At 39.6% G+C, this 21,144-nt stretch overlaps 2 protein-coding genes across 2 annotated transcripts; both read left to right on the forward strand.

Annotated features, from left to right (window-relative positions):
- Window positions 1-985: 985 nt before the first annotated feature.
- opa3 (outer mitochondrial membrane lipid metabolism regulator OPA3) lies at window positions 986-3,167 on the forward strand. Its single transcript, XM_062419251.1, has 2 exons — window positions 986-1,133; window positions 2,236-3,167. Exons 1-2 carry the CDS (start codon window positions 992-994, stop codon window positions 2,571-2,573), a joined length of 480 nt encoding a protein of 159 aa, XP_062275235.1. The 5' UTR covers window positions 986-991; the 3' UTR covers window positions 2,574-3,167.
- A 1,157-nt stretch (window positions 3,168-4,324) lies between these two features.
- hnrnpul1 (heterogeneous nuclear ribonucleoprotein U-like 1) lies at window positions 4,325-20,853 on the forward strand. Its single transcript, XM_062419806.1, has 16 exons — window positions 4,325-4,405; window positions 4,919-5,213; window positions 6,394-6,729; window positions 7,854-8,067; window positions 8,234-8,307; window positions 8,935-9,074; window positions 10,189-10,288; window positions 10,407-10,519; window positions 10,742-11,008; window positions 11,451-11,573; window positions 11,657-11,785; window positions 15,301-15,469; window positions 16,370-16,633; window positions 17,200-17,348; window positions 17,454-17,705; window positions 20,589-20,853. Exons 2-16 carry the CDS (start codon window positions 4,955-4,957, stop codon window positions 20,703-20,705), a joined length of 2,706 nt encoding a protein of 901 aa, XP_062275790.1. The 5' UTR covers window positions 4,325-4,405; window positions 4,919-4,954; the 3' UTR covers window positions 20,706-20,853.
- The last annotated feature ends 291 nt before the right edge of the window (window positions 20,854-21,144 follow it).

Below are 21,144 nucleotides of genomic sequence, written 5' to 3' on the forward strand. Positions count from 1 at the left end.
CCGCCCTACTCTGCCTCTGATTGGCTAATACTAGTTGCCTTCGTTGGTTTGATTGGTTAGATTCAGGCATGTGGGGCGAATATCTGAGTAAGAGCCAATCAGAAGCCGAGTTGGGCAATATGCGAGTGGAAAGTAAGTAAGTACTGCGTATTTGGACACGTGGGTGGGTGGGTGAGGTTTTACAAATAGGTAATAGGCTATACAAACATTCAAGTATACAGTTGCATCACATGCAAATCAGATTTGAATAACAAATACGTATTAAGAACATAAAATGAAGATATTGTTTAATAAACTGTGTGATTTAAGTAGAGAATTTAGTTCTAGGAGAAAAAATAGATTCAGGAAATTTATGTTTGTGAAATGATCCCTCAAATGTGGTTATCAAACACTTGTGCCAAAGATATAAAGGATATTGATATATTACAGTTTAACAATAAACTTTATTGTATAAAATGTCAGTAAACACCACTGGGAATCCAGTAATCATAATTAGCTATGACTTAAAAAACACAGGGGGAAAAAACCCATACATATATTAAATCTAAATTAAGAAAAAGAATCGAATATACATAAAATGCTGCCTATATAACTTAATATCGGCACACATTCGCCAATACCGATATATCTGTGATAGCCCAATCATGTGGATTAAAAAAAAAGGGAGACTCTTAAAAACTGTCCAAAATTGATAAATTGTTTGTATATTATGTTTATAAAAGGTACAAGAAATATCAATGACAAGTTAGCAATAATGGGCTTTTTTTCCACAGGACGGCGAAGTCATAACCCGCCCTGAAACTGCCTTGCTTTGCCTCTGATTGGCTTCCAGTAGAATAAGAAGTACAGTATGGCAGTTCAAGACTTTGCCATCCTAGGGAAAATAAAAACCCTATTGCGTCAGGCTATTGACTTTACGTCCTCTTCTCAACGTCATCGCGTAACGTCGACATGCTCCGCCCCTCAGTGTGTTGAAGGTGTTTCCGCCAAGATGGTTGTCGGTGCCTTCCCTATCGCCAAGCTCCTCTACCTCGGAGTGAGGCAGATGAGCAAGCCCGTAGCGAACCGGATCAAAGCCGGGGCCCGGAGAAGCGAGTTCTTTAAGACTTACGTCTGTCTGCCGCCGGCTCAGCGTGAGTAACCGAGCTAACGGCTTTCAATGACCGCTACATTTGATGGTCGGACACCCGGGTGATACACATCGAGCTAGGACGGTTCTAACAGCCAATGGGATTGTAGTTGTCAAAACCGCTTAGCCAATCATAGCCATCGGTGTATCTGTTTGACCAATAACAGCCAAGGCAAGGTCGTAGAGGGCGGGCTGTGTCTGTCATTGAACAGGTTGTATTAAGCCTGTGCTACTGTTTTAGATTAGCAACCTAAATGTCTTTTTTATCCCCTAATCCTGTCCAAAATGTGACAATAGATGTATAAATATTTAGCCAACGATTGTGGCCTATTGTTTCATCTTCTCATAATCAGATTTATTTGCCAAGCAGAAAGTAAAAAGATTGTCAGTGTGGCCTGGATGTCTTATAGAAAAAGCAAAAACTTTAACAAAAAATATTGGCATAATAAAAACTATGTGTGTGCCAAAGCAGCAGAATATAAAAAAGAAGTATAACTACCAATGATATAAATATAAATCTGAATGTAAATAAAAAACATAATATATATGTAGAGGTAACAATAAATGAAACTATATACGCCCACACTGTGAAGGACAGGCAAAGATACACTATACGCATTTGAGTGAGAGGTGATAAGATAAGGTGGTATGCTTATAGACTTGCTGTCCTTGTTTAAAATGGCTTTTACCTGCAGAAAGAGGCTATGAAGTTGACAGGTAGTCCTAGTTTTGGAGGATTTCAGTCTAATTTAAGTCACTGAGTCTAATACCATGTTATTTAAACTGTAGGTGCTCTAACAGAAAACCTGTCTCAAATGACTCCACATAGAAAAAGGTCTAGTGATAAAATACAGAATTCACACAAAGTTAAATACAGAACAACAAAACAAAGAGTGAGACAAAATAACACATTACGTTAGGGAGAAAATCTTGCCATGCCTCAGTGACAGCATGAAATAAAAGGACAGTAACATGGACATGTCATTATTAACACTTATTGTAGAATTTAAATGTGTCCAGATCCAGCTGAAACCGATTGTGCTTCACAGCTGGGCCAGGGCTGTTTACCTAACCTAACAAGTGCTGTATGCTCTTTGTCCTCACAGTGTATCACTGGATCGAGATGAGAACAAAGATGCGAATCATGGGTTTTCGGGGCTCCACCATTAAGCCACTGAACGAAGATGCGGCCGCAGAGCTGGGCGCAGAGTTGCTGGGGGAGGCGATCATTTTCCTCATCGGCGGCGGATGCATGGTGTTGGAGTACAGCAGGCAGGCTTCTAACTCTCGCCGCAAGGAGGATGAGCTGAATGAGACCATTAATGGCCTACAGACTGAACTAGCAGAACTAGCACTAACCACAGAGACTCTAGATGCTCAGCTGAGAGAGATCAACAGGCAACTGCTGTCTTTTCCTGTTCCCACCCAATCTGTTTCCAAATAATCACATTTGTTCTTTGCTTTATCATGGTACTCTCTGTTGGTCGATGAGTGTGGGGGACAACATAGTACCAACATAGTACTGCCATATAAATACAGCCTGATAACAGCCCTGCTTTACATACTGTCCTCTGACCATAAAGCAGGGTCAGTGGTGGACATTAACATATCAGTGCGCTGTGGATTTGGGTGTTTATAATTAGCTCATGTTTTGAGCAACAACTGTGTAAAGGGGGATTGCTATGATATTCATAGTGTATTTCTATGACTGACCTTGCATGTTCATTGTGAAGTTGACTGTATGAAGATTTACAGTGTAAGGCAGTGGTGATCTCAAAGTTAATATATTTGATTGAACAGCTCAAGGATATTACTTTCTCTAATCTAATTTCAGTGATCTAAGAAGAATCATTGAACATCATAATTTCCATAATCCTCTTGAAACTCGTGTTGAGAGGCTTCAGTTATGAGTGACACTGAATTATAATATCTCAAACATTTCATGCACTCCATTGAAGGCCAAACACATGTACATTGGATGTGATGAAAACTGTAAGAGGATGGTGTAAAATAAAGAAAATGGTATGGTGTCAGTTAATAGGAAGTTTTCTGTACACACTATTTCAGAGAATAGAAACTGCACTGAAAATAAAGAACTAGGACAAATCACCCCCACCCTGCTATGGTTCACTCCAGACATAACAGGCGTTTAATAACATTGTGCTTCACTTCATGTAAGCAAATTTCAAACTGCTTGCTGCTGCCTCTTGTGATTAGCAGGGATCGGAAGGTTACTTTGGAAATGTAATAGGTTACAGATTACTAGTTACCCTATTTAAAATGTAATGTAGTAATGTAACTATGTCAATTACTTAATGTAATTGAAATCAAAGTAATGTAACTTATTACATTTGATTACTTTTCTAATTTTCTGATGAATGTTTTCAACTGTCAGGATAAGTGTACCCATTAAGCACCAAAATCTAAGTTCAGCTGTTTTTCATGGATACTGACATGATTTATAAGAGAGATCATTTCTTATAAAGCAAGATTTATCTCTCATTTGAAAACGTATTCATTAGTTCATGTAGATTTTGGAATATAAAATAAAGATATTTGATGAAAAAAGTCCAAAGTCTGGCATGGACTTAATTGGTACTGTTACACCATTTAAGCCCATGTGTGCTCCAACTAAGCCCATGTCATGATTTATTTACACAATATAAAGAATATTGATTTCAAAGAATTAAAAACAGCAATGTATGTATTCAGTTACATGTAGTAACATGTTAAATATTTTAAAAAGAGGAAAACCTTCTGAGCAAAATCTAGGCCTGACTTCAGATGTAACACCCTTTGAAACCATCAACATTTTCATAAGTAACTATTCTCAGTAACTGTAACAAATTACAGTTACATTTATTTTGTAATTAAATTACGAACGCTGTTGCGTGTATAGTTATAGTTATTCCCCAACACTTGTGATTGATCTGGTTATACACTACATTACCCAGCATGCATTCCATGTAAACACTACCTCACTTCCTAATTTGGAGCGTTCCAACGATGAACAGACAAACTGCTAAAACTAATTAATGTCGATTTTCCTTTAAATTTGGCTGTTGAACAATTATTGCAGTACAAAGTGTCACCGTGTAAAAATAGGTACATAAATGCGCCGCAGTTTTTTTAAAAGAACGTGTGTGAGAACGTTCGTGCCACGGTGTGAGCGCGCACATACGGTTACCTTCCGGTATGAGGTCACGGCGGTGTCCGTCACTAGGCGGCGTCACAAATCTTCACCACGGCTGACCCGCGCAAACCGCTTAAGAGGAGGTAGGCCTCAACGTTGTTATTTATTATCTTAATTTGCATTCTGACAACATTATAGACCAGAGCAAACCGTGCATTAACTAAAGAACTTGCACGTTAAGTTAGAGAAACGCTCACAGCTCGTAAATCCATCACAGATAAAGTTAAACTCGCCCGGCAGCGGTTGTTTGTATGTTAGCTACATGCTAATAAGGTTACCAACGTTAGCCACGTAGCGACGATTTAGATTGAATAATAACAATAATAAATGCTCTAGTAATTATTTAGTTTTGCAAGCAATTATAATATTGGTTGGGGTAGTTGTAAGTACTCGATTAAATGCTTATAAACGCGTAGTGGTGCAAGGGACAAATACAGTATCTATCAAACTCTGCTAGCCCGGGTAACGTTGAGCAGCTAAAGCAGCCGATTGGGCTGAAGACGCACTGCCGCGATAAGGACACTCATTTGAAAGTTAGATATAGCTGTATTGTAAGCTGTACTTGACCATTGTCTATTCTCTCTGCTCGTTTACAGTAAAACACATACAAACACACAAATACCAGGAACACAATGAGCGTTGACGTGAAGAAACTGAAAGTTAACGAGTTGAAAGAGGAGCTCCAGCGCCGTGGCCTGGACACCAGAGGCCTGAAGGCGGACCTGGTGGAGAGACTGAAAGCCGCTCTTGAGGCTGAATCTCAGGCTGATACCTCGGAGCCGGGGGAGCAGGGGGACCAGGGGGACCAGGAGGAGCAGGGCGATGAATTCTGCCAGGACTTCCAAGATAATGAAGATAACGATGATGGAGAGGATGCTCCTGAGCAACAAGGTGAGCCTGGTTTCATGGTATTTCTCTATATTTTGCGCACTTTAAGGATTAAGACTCAAACCATACACCTCTCACTCACAGTTAAAAACAGACTAATGCTACACTTGTTTTTTTAAAAGCACCTTATTATGTAAGTCCCAGGAACATTGCACATGTATGTCTCAGATTTTCTGCACATTGCACATTTATTTTTATCTAAATGAAGGTATATTCTGTATATGATCTCAGGAACGTCTGCATATTGCGCATTTATATATTGCAGATTTATTTACTGAAAGATCCAGTTTACTGTACATAGTGTTTTATTTATTTTATCGTATATAGTACACTTTCACCCTTAGGCTGCTACTTGTTTTCCACTGTATTGCTATCTATTTGAGTCTATTTGAGTTTGTCCTAAGGGGGGACATCTTATCTTATGTTATCTTATCTGTAGATGTGTGGCACTGAAGTTGAAATGCAGTTTTTAAACAGACCACTACTGAAACAATGAGTGTTTTATGCCTTAAGCAAGTTTAGCTTACACCCTTTCACCTATCTGATTTGACACTAGGGCCAGGCATATATTGGTTAGTTGATATTATCGGCCAATATTGGCTTATCACACATATATCGGTATCGTTGTATATGTTGTCTAATATACAACAGTATTTCTATTTTGAAATTATATAAACAGCATTTTATGCATATGATCTTTTTTCTTGATTAAAGTTTAATATATGTACATATGTTTTTATGTTCTGTGTTTCTTTTATAATAGTTATTTATAATTATTAAATTCCCAGTAAATTTTTGCTATTTCAGTGCACTACAGTGATTTTATACATTAAAGTTTATTGTTAAGTTGTAAAATGTAATGATCGCTCCATTACATATCTTTGTCACAAGCGTTCATTCAATCATATTTGAAGGTTCATTACAAGAAATTAGTGTTAATGTATATATTCTGCACATATATAAGTTAATACATACATCCAATACTTTAATGTCAGAATTTTTTTCACCTTTAAATATCCGTATTGACCCAAAAAAATCAAGTATCAGTTATCATTTGGTTTTGACCTCACCTTTGATCAAAATGGTACAGTTAAGAGAATTATTGTGTAAGATTGGCCTTTATTCTGATTTAATTCAAATAAATCAAACTCACCATACGTTTTTCTTTCTATCTCTTGTGTAGAAGCAGCTGAGGATGAGGACGATGACGGTGATGGTGAAGGTGACGTGCCCCAAGAAGAGGAAGATGATGAGGCTAGAGATTCAGGTGGTTACTACGAGGAAGAGGAGGCAGAGGGTGAGCCTTACCAAAGTCAACCAGCTTCAGACTCGGGTCACAGCATGCCCGACTTCACAGCGGACGTCGACATACACAAATCCAACGTGACGCCCGAGGAAGAGAACAAGCTTGTCCCCGAGCCAGAGCAAGAGCCGGAGCAAGAGCCAGAGCAAGAGCCAGAGCAAGAGCAAGAGCCAGAGCCAGACCCAGAGCCAGAGCAGAAAGTTGAGAACAAAGAAGGTGATTTTTTTCCTGCTGTCACAAATAATTCTGAAAGAAAATATGTATACTTTATTTAACTTGAAGCTTTGTACTTTAAGGCACCTACACACATGGTCTATCCGTGCACGCGTTTTCACTAATTTGTATTACTTTGTTAGTTCTATCTTCATCATTGAATACATGTAGTTGGTAAAGTAAAAGAGAGATCTTTAAGACCTGTATTGTCACATCACATCGGAGAGAAGAACTTGCAAATGGCCAGCTTCATTTCCTTCAGGAGAGACAGTCCCTGTGTCAGTAAATTCACAGGTCTACTATAAAACTGTATCATCATAATGACACCGCTAGTATTTTAGAGGTTTGTAGAAACAAGGGCTGGGAATCACCAGAGGCTCCACGGTACGATATTATCACGATACTTGTGTCACAATACAATAGATTTGCGATTTTAAATATATTGTAATATGCTGCGATACATTGCAATCCGTTACCTTTTTTCAATCGCAAATTATGTCCCCCAAAGGAAAACTTCTTCCTGCACACTGACTGTCACCTCTGCTGACCTCACCAGAAAACAAACTAGAGCCATCTAGCGGGCTAAAATAGCAATTGATTTTATTATTCTTCTACCAAAAACTTACATTTTCTTTCTACAATACAATAGATTTGCGATTTTAAATATATTGTAATATGCGGCGATACATTGCAATCCGTTACCTTTTTTCAATCGCAAATTATGTCCCCCAAAGGAAAACTTCCTCCTGCACACTGACTGTCACCTCTGCTGACCTCACCAGAAAACAAACTAGAGCCATCTAGCGGGCTAAAATAGCAATTGATTTTATTATTCTTCTACCAAAAACTTACATTTTCTTTTACAACGTATATAATAACAGATCGATACTTGGCGTCCATCTATCGATACAGTATTGCCACGCAAAATATCGCGATACAATGCTGTATCGATTTTTTTTTCTCCTCCACCCTTCGTAGAAACATCTGTTACATTCTCAACAAAAACTGTATATAATATACATCAGAAAATATGATTTACTGCCAGGCTGTTCTGTTTGATTTGCAGTTGTTTGTACACAGTTGTAAGTCTGAACATGTGCCTCCCCTGTCATTGTTTATCATTTCAGAAGTAAAAGTGGAGATCAAAACTGAAGATGACTCCGAGGCTCCTGTAGACAGAGAGCAGGATAATCATGGGACGGAGCAGGAGCATGAGCAAGACGGCGCAGCTCAGGCTGAGCAAGTCAAAGTGGAGGCTGATAAAGGCGGGAACTACAGCCGCAAGAGACCGTACGAGGAGAACAGGGGCTACGGCTACTATGAGCACCGTGAGGACAAGAGGTACGCTGATTATACACTGTGGTATTTAACATTTTAAGCTGTTTCTACTAGCAGGTGTTTTAAATCAGCACAAAAGTATAATACACTGGTCTGTTTTTAAGATTAATTTTGTCAATGAAAGTGTCTGTTATGGCTGTTAACTTCATACTCTGTTGATATCGTTCAGATCCCGCACACCACAGCCCCCTGCAGAAGACGAGGAAGAAAACATTGATGACACGCTTGTTACAATTGATACGTGTAAGTAAGAAGATGAACAAACAGGTTTTTATCCTTTAGACATTTTCCATGAAGGTTTCTCTCTCTCCTTTCAATTGAGTTCTTTGTATTTGTTCTTTTCAGTGATTATTGTGTCATGATAGTTTAATGTGGGAATGCATTAGTGTTATTTTCAGGTCCATGACTATCAAATATTTTTGGTTGCTACGTAAATTGCGTGAAATTAGAGTACATCCAGTCAATACAGTGCTCAAGCAATTTTTACTTAAACATCTCTCATTTCTTTTTTTTGCTGCTGTACACACCAATGGGTTTAACTATCTTAGTTTTTTGTCCTCCATCTTACTTCTAACGTTCTCAAAAAAATAACTTACATAGTCTTTGATATTGTCTCCATATTAGCATAATATTGTCTGTTCAATATGTTGATCTACATATAGTGAAATGTCTCAGTAACCACTTGATGTATTGCTGTGAACATTTCAATGTACCAGTGGGGTGTGGGGCATTGTACAATTGCGATTAACCAGTCAGAGCCCTGTCCTGGCCCAGTCATCTATTTCAGAGCTTCAGTACTTTCTTTGTTGTACCAGATTTTCACAAAGATATATAATATCTTTTAAGCTGGTTTTTCTTTTTCTTTTTCAGACAACTGTGATCTGCACTTCAAAGTGTCCCGAGATCGTTACAGCGGCTACCCACTGACGATCGAAGGTTTTGCTTACCTGTGGGCTGGAGCACGAGCTACACACGGTGTCACCCAGGGTCGTGTCTGCTACGAGATGAAGGTAATTTACACACGAGTATATCACTCATTAAATGGCAGACGTATGTTTCACACATACAAATGATAAAATGGCTGCGTTAACTTTTATGACAGAGCTACGGGTCAGTGTTTCACAATATAGCGATACTAAAAATGTACTGCAGTGCCCTGCCCTTTAAAACGGTGATACACATTTTATTATTACCTGTACTTTATTACTGTACATTGTTTTTACAAGAGCCGTGTTTCGAATGATTTGCATTGATGTGACACTGGGGCAGTTTGTGTGTGCAGCGCTCTGTTTCTAATCCAACTGCAGCTTTCATGGTGACAGAACAGGGGGCATAGCTGCTAGAATAAGTCCTCTTGGAGACCATCAACGACTTGCTGACAAAGCAGATGCACAGAGTGAAATATGGCAGTATTTCACTTACGTAGTCTCGGCAAGCCTGCAGTGCAAGTCTATAAAATGTAGACTGAAGTTTCACATCCAAACTGAAGCCGCGTTCATGTTTCACATCCAAACTGAAGCAGCGTTCATGTTTCACATCCAAACTGAAGCCGCGTTCATGTTTCACATCCAAACTGAATATTATTCCTTTATTTTTCTGATGTTTCAGGTTGTCTTCATTGTATTGTTTCAGTATCAGGATTGATTGTTTAGGCGGGTATCGCATCAACTTCATAATTTTGGTATTGTGACAACAATTCTTGGGATTTCATGTGGTGAAACATTGAGCTTCTGTAAATAAATGTTTCTGTGTGCTGTGTCCACACATTACATAACGTTCCCTTAAATATGAGACAAGCAGTACGCATTTATTATTTTTTAAACAGTGAATGAGCAGCTTCTTTCTTTCTACTATGAACATACAGTACCTTTTTATATAGAAGCATTACAGTACTCTTTTGGCCTGATGTAAGCATCCTCGTACAAATGAAGAATGGAGATAATACCACACATTACTTAATCATCACCAGCTGTCATAACATTCTGTTATTTCACACAACTTAGGAAATTGTTCAAATAATACACAATTACATTTAAGTCATTTGTTTGTTACACACCCTCTAAGCAGGTGACTTTCTCATTTTTATATAGCTGTTTTTGACCCGACTTCTCTGCTCTGTTTCAGATCAATGAGGAAATTCCTGTGAAGCACCTGCCTAGCAGTGAGCCAGACCCCCACGTGGTCAGAATTGGATGGTCCATCAACCACAGCAGCACTCAGCTTGGTGAGAGGATCAACTATCCGAAGGGTCAAAATTATGTTTGGCATGAGTTCATTTTTGCTTTAACCGAGTACATTACTCTTAAATAAAAACAATGCATTTCATTCTGTTATGTTTTCAGGTGAGGAGCCCTTCTCCTTTGGATATGGAGGAACAGGAAAGAAATCGTCTGACTGTAAATTTGCAGACTTTGGCGAGAAGTTTGGTGAAAACGATGTCATCGGTTGTTATATTGTAAGTAATGGAAACAGTAATTTAAGATTGATCTTTTAATAGCGTCATGTGGATTTTGAGGACATGAAGTAATGATGCAAATTACCTTTAATTACCTAAAATGTTGCGGCAACTAAGTGTAATTAACATCGGTTCAGTTTCGGCTGATTTTGTGTTGTTTTCTGTTTTTTTTAAAGATTTATTTAAATAATTTATTTTTCTGCCCCGTGACTTTAATGTCAGGACTTCGACAGCGGTGAAGAGGTGGAGATGGGCTATTCCAAGAACGGCGTGTCGTTGGGCGTCGCTTTCCGGACGACCAAGGAGGCGCTGGCGGGTCGGGCCCTTTTCCCTCACGTCCTAGTGAAGAATTGCGCCGTTGAGTTCAACTTTGGCCAGAAGGGGGAGCCTTACTTTCCCCCGCCGGAGGGATACACCTACATCCACAATATCGACATGGACGACAAGATCAGAGGCACTAAAGGACCTGCCAGCAAATCTGAATGCGAGGTACGGCAGCGCTGAAATAATGACGCACTAAATACAACTCTAATGACAGATAAAAGTGAGGTACAGCACAGGTCATACACAGGGTCAACTCAATGCACTTCACGTAAAAAAACAAAATATCAGATGATTTAACAGTAAGAATTTGAAGCATAAAAACATACAATAACATATTTTTAAAAAAAAACAAATTTTAAGAAAAAGAAAAAGTACAATTGAATAGTGAAAATTGCAAACAATAAAAAAAAAAACTCAATTATGATAAAAATAAAACAAAGTACATAAAAAGAGAAAGAAAAGAAAAAGCTGTAAATGAAACTAAGTTTTGATAAATTGATAGATTAAATATGTTAAGATCAAATAAATGAATCAACTGAAGTTCATGTCAAGTAAGGTTATCAAGTAATAACGCTCATTCAGAATTTAACCAGTTGTTCACTTTCAGATCTTGATGATGGTCGGCTTGCCTGCCTGTGGAAAGACTACTTGGGCCATAAAGCACGCAGAGACCAACCCTGAGAAGAAGTACAACATCCTGGGCACCAACGCCATCATGGACAAGATGAAGGTTGGTTTGGGCCACCACCCACCCCAGAAACAAACAAAAAATAACAGCTTCACAGTCCATCATTGCCTCATTTTGCTCCGCAGGTGATGGGTCTGCGTCGCCAGAAGAACTACTCCGGCCGGTGGGATGTCCTGATACAGCAGGCCACCCAATGTCTGAACAGGCTGATCGAGATCGCTGCACGCAAGAGGCGCAACTACATCCTGGATCAGGTACTGCCCTCCCAACCACACTTCTGCTCTGATTCTCACCACAGTCAGTCAATGTGCCCTGATGATCACTCTCTAATGGACTATTTATTTATCTTTCAGGGGGGCTCTGTGTATTATAGAGTAGAAGAAGCATTGATCACCCTTTTTGTCAATTGCTTTGTCATGTATTGTAACAGAAAATGATTAATGGCTCTCATAAGTGACAGAAATATTTCATGTTTTCATCCCTCAGTATATTTGCACTCGCTATTTCTTGTCATAATTTACAGTATTGTTTGTCTTGTGAATTTCAACAATGTACAAGTAAACCATGACTATGTAAAGATGTTGAGAAACAAGTAAGCTCTGACTGGTGAGTAAGAAAAACACCTTCTGTTGCTAATTTCATAAGACAGAGTTGATAGCTTTGTTAAAAGCTATTTTTAAGTGAGATACATGGAACTTTTGAGTGTGTTTTTTAATAAATTGACCCTGAAGGTAAGTAATGACTTAACACATTTTAGATTTTCAGAACCTTGTGGTCAGCAAATGTGATTTTAAAAAAGGTAGGTGGGTCTGAGGGCGGTGCCTTATCTTTGCCATGGATGCTGTGAGTATTAGCAGGTAGGTTATATCTGTCTGTTGTTGTCTTGAAAGGGACTAGAGTCCGTATGAAGATGAGGTAAGTCGAGGTAAGTGTGGGGGACCCGTCAGGAGTAGGCTCGTGCTCTAATAATGTTCGCTTCACATAGAATTTACTCTTAAAATGATGACGATTGTGTGTGATTTGTAGATAGTCATTAATGGAAATGTTTGGTTACTAGCAAGATTGGTTGTTCCCAGTAGTTACGACGTTAGTGAAACTGTTCCACCGACAAAAATGTTTCATAGCACTTTTAAGACTTATTCTATGTACTAATTATTGTTTTTTTAAATTATAAATATTAAGCCGTTTTCACATTTACCTTTTCACACATCCTGTCCGTGTCAGACGCGTTGTCGCCTACTGGAAATACTCTTTGGTTTAGGCGCGCGGTTGTGTGTGGTTGAGTGCGCACGAGGCAAGACATGACATTTAAAGTATGCTGTGGTTGTATTTCAGAATTTTTAAACTTTCACCAGAAATAACACAGGAAGTCCTCACACTCTCATTAGGGCTATATTTTCACAACAGGACGTTCAGGCTCAGTCAAAACAATGCCGCTCTGCTGACCTGCTGCGTTTATCCAGCTTCGGTCGCATGATGGAAACCTCATCAACACGTCCACTTGCTAGCTGTGAATTCTTCGGAAAGTGACCTGCTGTATACACACATTTTCTCACACATAGTGACAGTACACAGACTTTTTTGTATTAGGGAGCTTGCAGGGTAAAACCTTTGTTTAATGTCCGGTTCGACTGGTTTTGAAATTCGTGTTCACACATACAGCTCTTCCAGATAGTGTCCAGAAAACCTAAGGGTTGTTGTGCATGAAGAAAGGAGCTTTAGTCTTTATATTCATGTTTGAACTGCATGGCTTTTTTTGACAGTGTTTTGTCATTTTGTGTTGACTGTCGTCTTGTTCAGGTTAGACACCACTGGTTAATGTTGAGTGAACGGGGTGATTATTTGACTGCGGCTGGTATTTTGTTGAGTTTTGAACCCAACGAGAAGGTTTACTGTCAAGTGGTAAAATGTTATTCCCTTATTTAGCATAAACCAGCTGTATGAGTTCAGTCTTTTCATCTGCATGTTTGTAGATTTGTTGCATTTTCAATTGTGACTGTAATTTGTAGCTGAACCTTATTTATTGAGTGAATTGGAGCCAGTTGTGTCAATGAAAATGAATTATCAGAATATAGCTGACTAGAGATGGTGCAGCTAGTGTGGCTAAGCTTCACAGATGACAGTAGTAGTATAATCACAATAATGTAAATAATAAACAAAAAAAGATAATTTCCACTTTAGTTTTATAAGAGATGTAAAAAACGTGTGTCTGATAAGGTTTTTAGTCTTATTTAAAATCCATCCGTTCTCGATGTATATGCACTGGAGGCTTCAAGTTTCTACTTTTCACGCTTGTGCAAGTTGCATACTGGACCTCAGTTTGCTCCAATCCGGTGAGATCATAAACCGTGCCTGTGTGTACACGCCCTTAATTAGGATTTAAGCACTTTTCTCCTTGCAGCAGGTTAATGAATGAATATATGAATTAATGAAAAGCTTCCGGGGTCAAACTCTGCATATGTATCATTCTGTACAATGAAGCTCAAACAAGAAGCAAAACCCAACTTTGATAGGAGGGGCGCAGTTAAAATATATATATGTTGTTGCATAAATAGCATTTTATAGAATTTGATGCAGAAATTCTGTCTAATATAAATAAAAATGAATAACTTTTGATGCTACCAGTTATTATAATGCTTCAGAAATTGCTAATGCCAGTATAACTAACTTAAATAGGGCATGACATAATATTTATACTTAAATACGTAACCAATAAGAACTTTGCAGCACCTTGTAATTTATGACAATCGATACTTGAAGGAAGCTTGTATTTGCATGTTTTCTTATTCCAGTTTTACATGTTTTAATAATTTAAAGAAGAGAAAATCTGAATCTGAACTATGTAGGAACCAGAATCTGACTCAGTAACCGTCGAGGATTGTTTGTGCTAGATCAGAACAAGTTGGTACAAGATGTTGTCTGAGCTTGTCAGAAAACTGAAGGGTTTTAATCAGCTGCATTGGAAGGTGGAGTAAAAAGTAGATTTTTATAGAGAGAGAGAGGGGAGGTGATGCAATATGATTGAAATGTGAGACGCCCATTTTTACACACTGAAATAGTTGTGTAATTAATGAAAAACCAAATAGGGCTTTAGAGAGAAGTTCAAACCCTGGATCCTTTCATAGCTCTGCACAGGTAAACAATTGGAAAGGTGTGGGGGGTGTTTAACGTCCTACAAACGGCACATTTGTAAAATATTGCAGTAGCATCACATAAGTATGCTGTTGTATCCTAACTCTGCATTCAGGATGTTATTTTTACATGTTTTGCAAGAACATGCGTAGATTATAAATTGTGGCATAGACCGTGAAAACACTGCACACAGTTCCTCACAGTAGAATTCATTTTTAAACCATAACATGCAGCACATTGTCATGAGAACATAACCCTAAAAAGCACAATAACGACATAAATATATCTATTCATCATTGATTAAATCTGAAATGCATGTTTTTATGTTACAGAATGAGGGTTAAAAATACAGCCATATAGTCAGGTTTTTTTTAAATATTTACGGGGTCCCCCTCTGTGTCCGTAATTAACCTTCATCAGCAGGCACCGTGGCGCCCGCACCTGGACGCACGAGCGTGAGGTGAGTCTGTGGAGTGATGAGAGGCCATTAGCACCTGAGTAAAAACCGTAGACTTGACATCCAAGCCAAACCTCTCTCACTTCATTATTGCAGGGTTCCAGCTTCCTTCCAGTGGAAAGCCAGTACAAGTAAACAATAACAAACAAGCTTCTACCTCTTTCTTGTCACCATTGCTAGACAAATGTATATGGATCAGCAAGGAGACGAAAAATGCGTCCTTTTGAAGGTTTTCAACGCAAGGCTATTGTAATTTGTCCCACGGACGAGGATTTAAAAGAACGAACATTAAAGCAAACCAATGAGCAGGGGAAGGATGTGCCCGATCATGCTGTTTTAGAAATGAAAGGTAGGAATGCTGTGGAAAACAACAAATAAAAAAACACCAGATCTACTTTTTTTTTTACCTTTTTCTATGTGTTGTCTCTTTAAAAAAAAAAAAAAAAAAAAATCAAACTTGGAAGATGCTCCCCTTTATCCCCCCCTCCCACCCCACTTCCTCCCCCACCCCACCCAATCATAGCCTTTGGCCTGCTATCAGACCTGGACATTTTTTTTTTTAAAAACCAGTCCACATGAAATATTTTGATTCCTTCTTATTTTGTTGCCCTCTATCTGCCACTTGCCATACAGCTTACCTCTAATGCACTGCAAACTGAGACGCGGGCCTGGTTGAGGTCGTGTACTCGTAGAGCTAACGTTGCACAATTGGCTTTTCCCCCGAATGTGGTCTTTCAGTTTCTGATGGAAATTTTACAAGCAGCCACGTACCGAAGTTGTTGGACGTTCATTTGTTAACAGTGTTAAAAATTAGGAGTCCTTGGTTTGCAGTGCTGTTTTCCTCTTCTCACCAACCTTCTAGTTATCCTTTTTTTGTCCCTGCCCCCTACCCCTCTACCCCTCTCCCCACCTCTACTGAAGTCTCCTCCCTCTCCCGTGTCAAGCTTAAACAAATGTTTCCTTCATGTTTCCCTGGAGGTGATGTTTGTTCCCTGTACCTTGCCATCTGCTTTCATCTATCTGCTCTTAGTTTCTCTATGATTTGAACCGCCCCTGTACGTTAATAATTATTGTTTCATTTTGTCTTCCGGTGGTGTGGCTGCTCTGGTCTTCACTACAACCCCCCCTCCCCCACCCCTACCCCTTTCTTTCTCTCTTCCTTGTTCATCCGTCTCTCGCTGGATGGACTTGTCTCTTTCTTCTTCTTCTCCTCCTCCTCCTGTGTGGTCACCTCTGTCCACTCTCCAAGCCAACTTTACTATCCCTGAGGCTTGCGACTTCCTGGAGGCGGTGACGTACATTGAGCTGCAGCGCGACGAGGCTGACAAGCTGTTGAAGCAGTACAATGAGGAGGGCCGAAAAGCTGGACCGCCCCCCGAGAAACGCTTTGACAACAGGCAGGGTGGTTTCCGTGGCCGTGGCAGCGGTAGCTTCCAGAGGTACGACAACCGCGACAGTTCCCGCGGTAGTTACCAGAACCGCAGCGGAGACGGAGGCAGTGGATACAGAGGAGGTAAGCGTAGCAGTCGGCATTTTCATCATTTAAAGCTGGTATATGTTGGCATGTTTCTGCTAAAAGTTTATTCCCAAAACATCTTTTAAAATTGAGAATACTTTACATTGGTTTAAAAAGATCACCACATGTTTAACTCTGTGATTTGACCCGGTCTAAGAATCCCCTCATAAAAAGTGTCTGTACAAATTTGTGAACCACAGATCTGTTTAGAAAGCGTCAATAGCCGATCTGACTGATCAATAAATGTGTGATTAAACCTTGATTAATGTTTCAGAGAGCAGAGAGAGTGTATTTTTTAGGTTTTTACACCACTCATCTTTGGAGACAAAACACTTAATATCACACAATATCATGTCCTATTTTACCGAAGACATGAAAATATAACATAGCAATAATTATTTAAATGTATTTTATTGAAAATGAAAATTGCAACAACTTTATGGAACTGTGGGGTTTATTGTATAACCATTAGACAAATTTGACCCAATACATGAGAGGCCCAAACTGAGGTTAGTGTCTAATACAGTAAAGTCTATATTGCTCTTGTATTGTTTTTTTGGCAGGCTACAATCGTGGCAGCTACAACCAAAACCGCTGGGGCAGCAACTACCGTGACGGAAGCTCTGACACACGTGGTGGATATAACCGCAGCCAGCAGTCAGGAGCAAGCTACAATCGCCCGGCTCCTTACAACAAAGGAGGATACAACCAGGTACTTAATGATCACCTTTATGTATAAAATTTGAGAGTTTAAAAATAAAAGTAGTACTAAATTAATCTATTCTCCTGATCTTTTTTTTTTTTGCTTCATGTGCAGGGCTACAGCCAGAGCTACAACCAGGGGTACAACCAGGGCAGCTACAACCAGAACTACTACAGCAACTACAGTCAGTACCCGGGATACAGCCAGAGCTACAGCCAGACGCCCACCACTGCACAGACGTACAACCACCACCAGCAACAGCCGCAACAGCAGCCACAGCAGCCACAGCAACAACAACAGCAGCAGCAGCAGCAGCAGCAGCAGCAGCAACAACAACAACAGAGCTACAACCAGCAATATCAGCAGGTAACACTGTCTGTCCTCGCCTTGTACACACAATCGAAAAACAAACAAATCAAGGGAGCAATTGAAGGGCATGGATCTGTTTTAGGGTAGGCCAATAAGGCCCAAATGTATTTTTTTTGCCTATCCAGATTGTATCTAGATTGATTTTTATAAAGTCTGAACAGGGAAAAAATAATACGCAGCAACACAGAGCTATCAGGACGCTTTGCTCTCACACGCGCTGCATTGATAGTCACACAAACACACACACGCACGCACGCAGATACTCTCTAGCGCGCGCTCTTGCTCGCTCGCTGCAGATTCCGGGAGATTGTATATAATTTGCGGTCGTCAGGGAGCCGCTATCAATATACGGGAGAGTTGGGATGTCTGCACTAAAGCAATAACTAGCGCTGTAGGAGTATTTGTAGCACCAGAGATGCTACTGTTAGGATACAGTTAGGACACTGTTAGGACAGTTAACACACTTAATTGTTCAGGGATGGCTATGGACATTAGGCTGTTTTAATTTAGTTTTTGTATTGTTGTGAACTTGAATATCATCTAATATGAAGAGTGCACACTGCAGTTACAAAAGGGTCACTACATGATTCTTTTGTTTACAGTAAGTTTCCAATTGACTGCTGAAACTAGTAATTGTTACATTATATTGCTAATAAATTATTTAATTTTGACAGTAGGGCCTTAGTGTGGTACATTGCAAACAACTGATGGAGATTATATCACTCATGATTAGTCTAAAAATGGCATAGGCATCTGTGCTAACAGGACCCAAAAAAAGGGATTGAGAATCGAATCGAACCTTAAAAAACCAAATCGAGGATTTGGAGAATCGTGACCCCCCTAATATTTTAATGTGTTTAATGTTTTTTTGCACATAGAGGGTGTTAAAGGTTATCATGAAGCCTAATATTCAAATATTGTCACTTTTAAATAAATTAACAGATTTAATTATGACTGTTATGTTCTTATAGATGACATGAAGTGTGATTGTGAATGTGTTTTCACTATAATAGCATCAAATGTAAAGAAAACATACATTTGTGGTTCAAAATTTTGTATAGCCATTTGTTATAAAGGGATACTTAAAGTCTGTGTAAGTAAGAATAAATGTGTGTTCTGAGTTTGACATACCACAGAAAAGTGTGATGTTACCACCCTGCCAAATTTGAATGATTAATAAAATCGCCAAATATATGATATTAGGGTTCAGAGTTGTGTAAAAATCAGCCTCTGTCACTGCTCCCAAACGCAGTGGGTGTGTCTGCTGAATTCACTGAAACCCTGCCTCCTAACAAGTGTCACCTGTCAATCAAAATCACCACAGCTACCTGAAACATGGACGCTATGTCTGAGAGCTTTCTTCTGCTAATTCACCTAACTGGCAAACTGTAGACTGTAGTAGTGTTAGATGTAGTAACAATAACTCGCCACTAGGCAGGTTAACCACTGAGGAAAGCGGTCTCTCGGTCTTATATAGTAGGGGAGGGGCCAAGGTCACGCTGGCAAACCACTACGTCACGGTGTAGCTGTTTTTTGCAGGCTCAGAAAATAAGGAAAAATGAGAGGGTGAGAAACCGTTTAAGGTAGGGATGTCCGATAATATCGGCCCTCCGATATTTACTTAAAAATGTAATATCAGGAAGTATCGGTATCAGGTTTTTATAACCGATGTTTATTCTGTAGGCATCAGCATTTCCGAGCCTGCATGAACACAGCATGGGACGTTTACCGGCGCGCGCTTGATGACATATAATAACAACAACACGCTGGACTTGTGGGTCACTACTCGCTAACCGTGGCTAAAAAGTTCATAGCATCCACCGCCATGTACACAAACACACAAACCAGAAACGAGGTTTACCTCCTCGTTGTCATTTTCTCTGTTATGTTTTCGGCGAATCGCCTCTGTGACGTCACCGTCAGAGTCCAGTGGGTCCTATTTGGGTCCTACTCTGCTATGGAGACACAACAGCTGAGAGGACCGAGTGAGAGGACGTTCCTGTAAAGGTCCCGCCTCCAGAAATGGGGCTTATGTCTGTGTTTTGGAACTATTTCCAAGTGTGTCGTACGGATAGTAAATTTGCAATGACTGCAAAGCAGCATAATAAATATGGCAGTGCTTTTTTCCATAACTTAAGTTGAAGTGTTTACATTTGGAAAGCCATGTTGCATTTATGTATGCATTCAGCGGGGCATCACAATAAAATTAGGCATAATGTGTTAATTCCACAATAGGAGATATGTTATGTTGTTACCTAACAGTTTTGGTGTAAAACGCCTGCATATATCGGTATCGGGTGATATCAGTATTGGAAATTAAGAGTTGGACAATATCGGATATCGGCAGAAAAGTCAATATCTAGCATCCCTAGTTTAAGGCTCTATCTCCACAATTCAGTACTGCATAGTTATCAGCCTTTTCACATGTTTTCTGTAACCATTTTCCAACATGTATAATGTGTTTAGAAGTAAATCAATGGATTGACTTTACACAGACTTTAAGATGGGTCAGAATATGAACGGTATGTAAGGGTTAAATCAGTGGTCTCCAACCCTGCTCCTGGAGAGCTACTGCCCTGCATGTTTTAGGTATCTCCTCACTCTAACACACCTGATTCTAATAATCAACTCGTTATCAAGCCCTTTGACAAGCCTCAGCTGCTTGATAACGAGTTAGAGTGAGGAGATACCTAAAACATGCAGGGCAGTAGCTCTCCAGGAGCAGGGTTGGAGACCACTGCGTTAAATTGAGTATTTCTTCTGAATGTTATCCTAAGTTCTTCGGGATGTGCTATAAAAAATGTGAGTACATTTTGAGTTAAAAAAGCCTTAAAGTAAACGCTTTCACTGTTGTTCCCTCTTTGTTTTCTCCCCCTCCAGTACGCTCAGCAGTGGCAGCAGTACTACCAGAACCAGAACCAGTGGAACCAGTATTACAGCCAGTACGGCAGCTACCCTGGACAGGGCAGCCAAGGCTCATCTTCAGGTTCCCAGTAGCTTTTTTTGCCCCCTTTTTTGCATCTGTCCCTGCACCCACCACCTGTGTCCTAACAAAAGAAACAACAAAAAAATCCCTCCTTCCTTCAGACCTCTGCAGCAGAACGACCTTTTTGTACAGTTCCACGAGTCACCTACCACAACTGTCTCTGTCAGGGTTTAACACATCAGCCTTCATTCCTCACCAATCAGTGTACACATAAACATGTATACAGTTTGATGTCTTTTGTCTTTTTTTTTTTCTTTCCTTCTTTTTTTTTTAACTGAATGAAGTCTTACTTTTAAGCAGTGACAGTGAGGCGGTAGATGATAGGTATCAAAACATTAATGAATGTTATTATGCATCTGAATGTGGATGTCTTGAACTTGCAAAGCTCCACATTTTTCCCCCACCCCCCCTACAGGTTTGAAGAGGTTCATTGTGTATATTTTTTAGGAT

This window comes from Scomber scombrus, chromosome 5 (assembly GCF_963691925.1).
Source record: "Scomber scombrus chromosome 5, fScoSco1.1, whole genome shotgun sequence".
Lineage (NCBI taxonomy): Eukaryota > Metazoa > Chordata > Actinopteri > Scombriformes > Scombridae > Scomber > Scomber scombrus.

Bases quoted from the DNA above. Each gene is read 5' to 3' on its own strand.
- opa3 (XM_062419251.1), top strand. From the start codon at position 992: ATGGTTGTCGGTGCCTTCCCTATCGCCAAGCTCCTCTACCTCGGAGTG. The intron at 1,134-2,235 runs GTGAGTAACCGA...TTGTCCTCACAG, and splicing joins CTGTCTGCCGCCGGCTCAGC to TGTATCACTGGATCGAGATG.
- hnrnpul1 (XM_062419806.1), top strand. From the start codon at position 4,955: ATGAGCGTTGACGTGAAGAAACTGAAAGTTAACGAGTTGAAAGAGGAG. The intron at 11,574-11,656 runs GTTGGTTTGGGC...TTTGCTCCGCAG, and splicing joins CCATCATGGACAAGATGAAG to GTGATGGGTCTGCGTCGCCA. The intron at 16,634-17,199 runs GTAAGCGTAGCA...TTTTTTTGGCAG, and splicing joins AGGCAGTGGATACAGAGGAG to GCTACAATCGTGGCAGCTAC.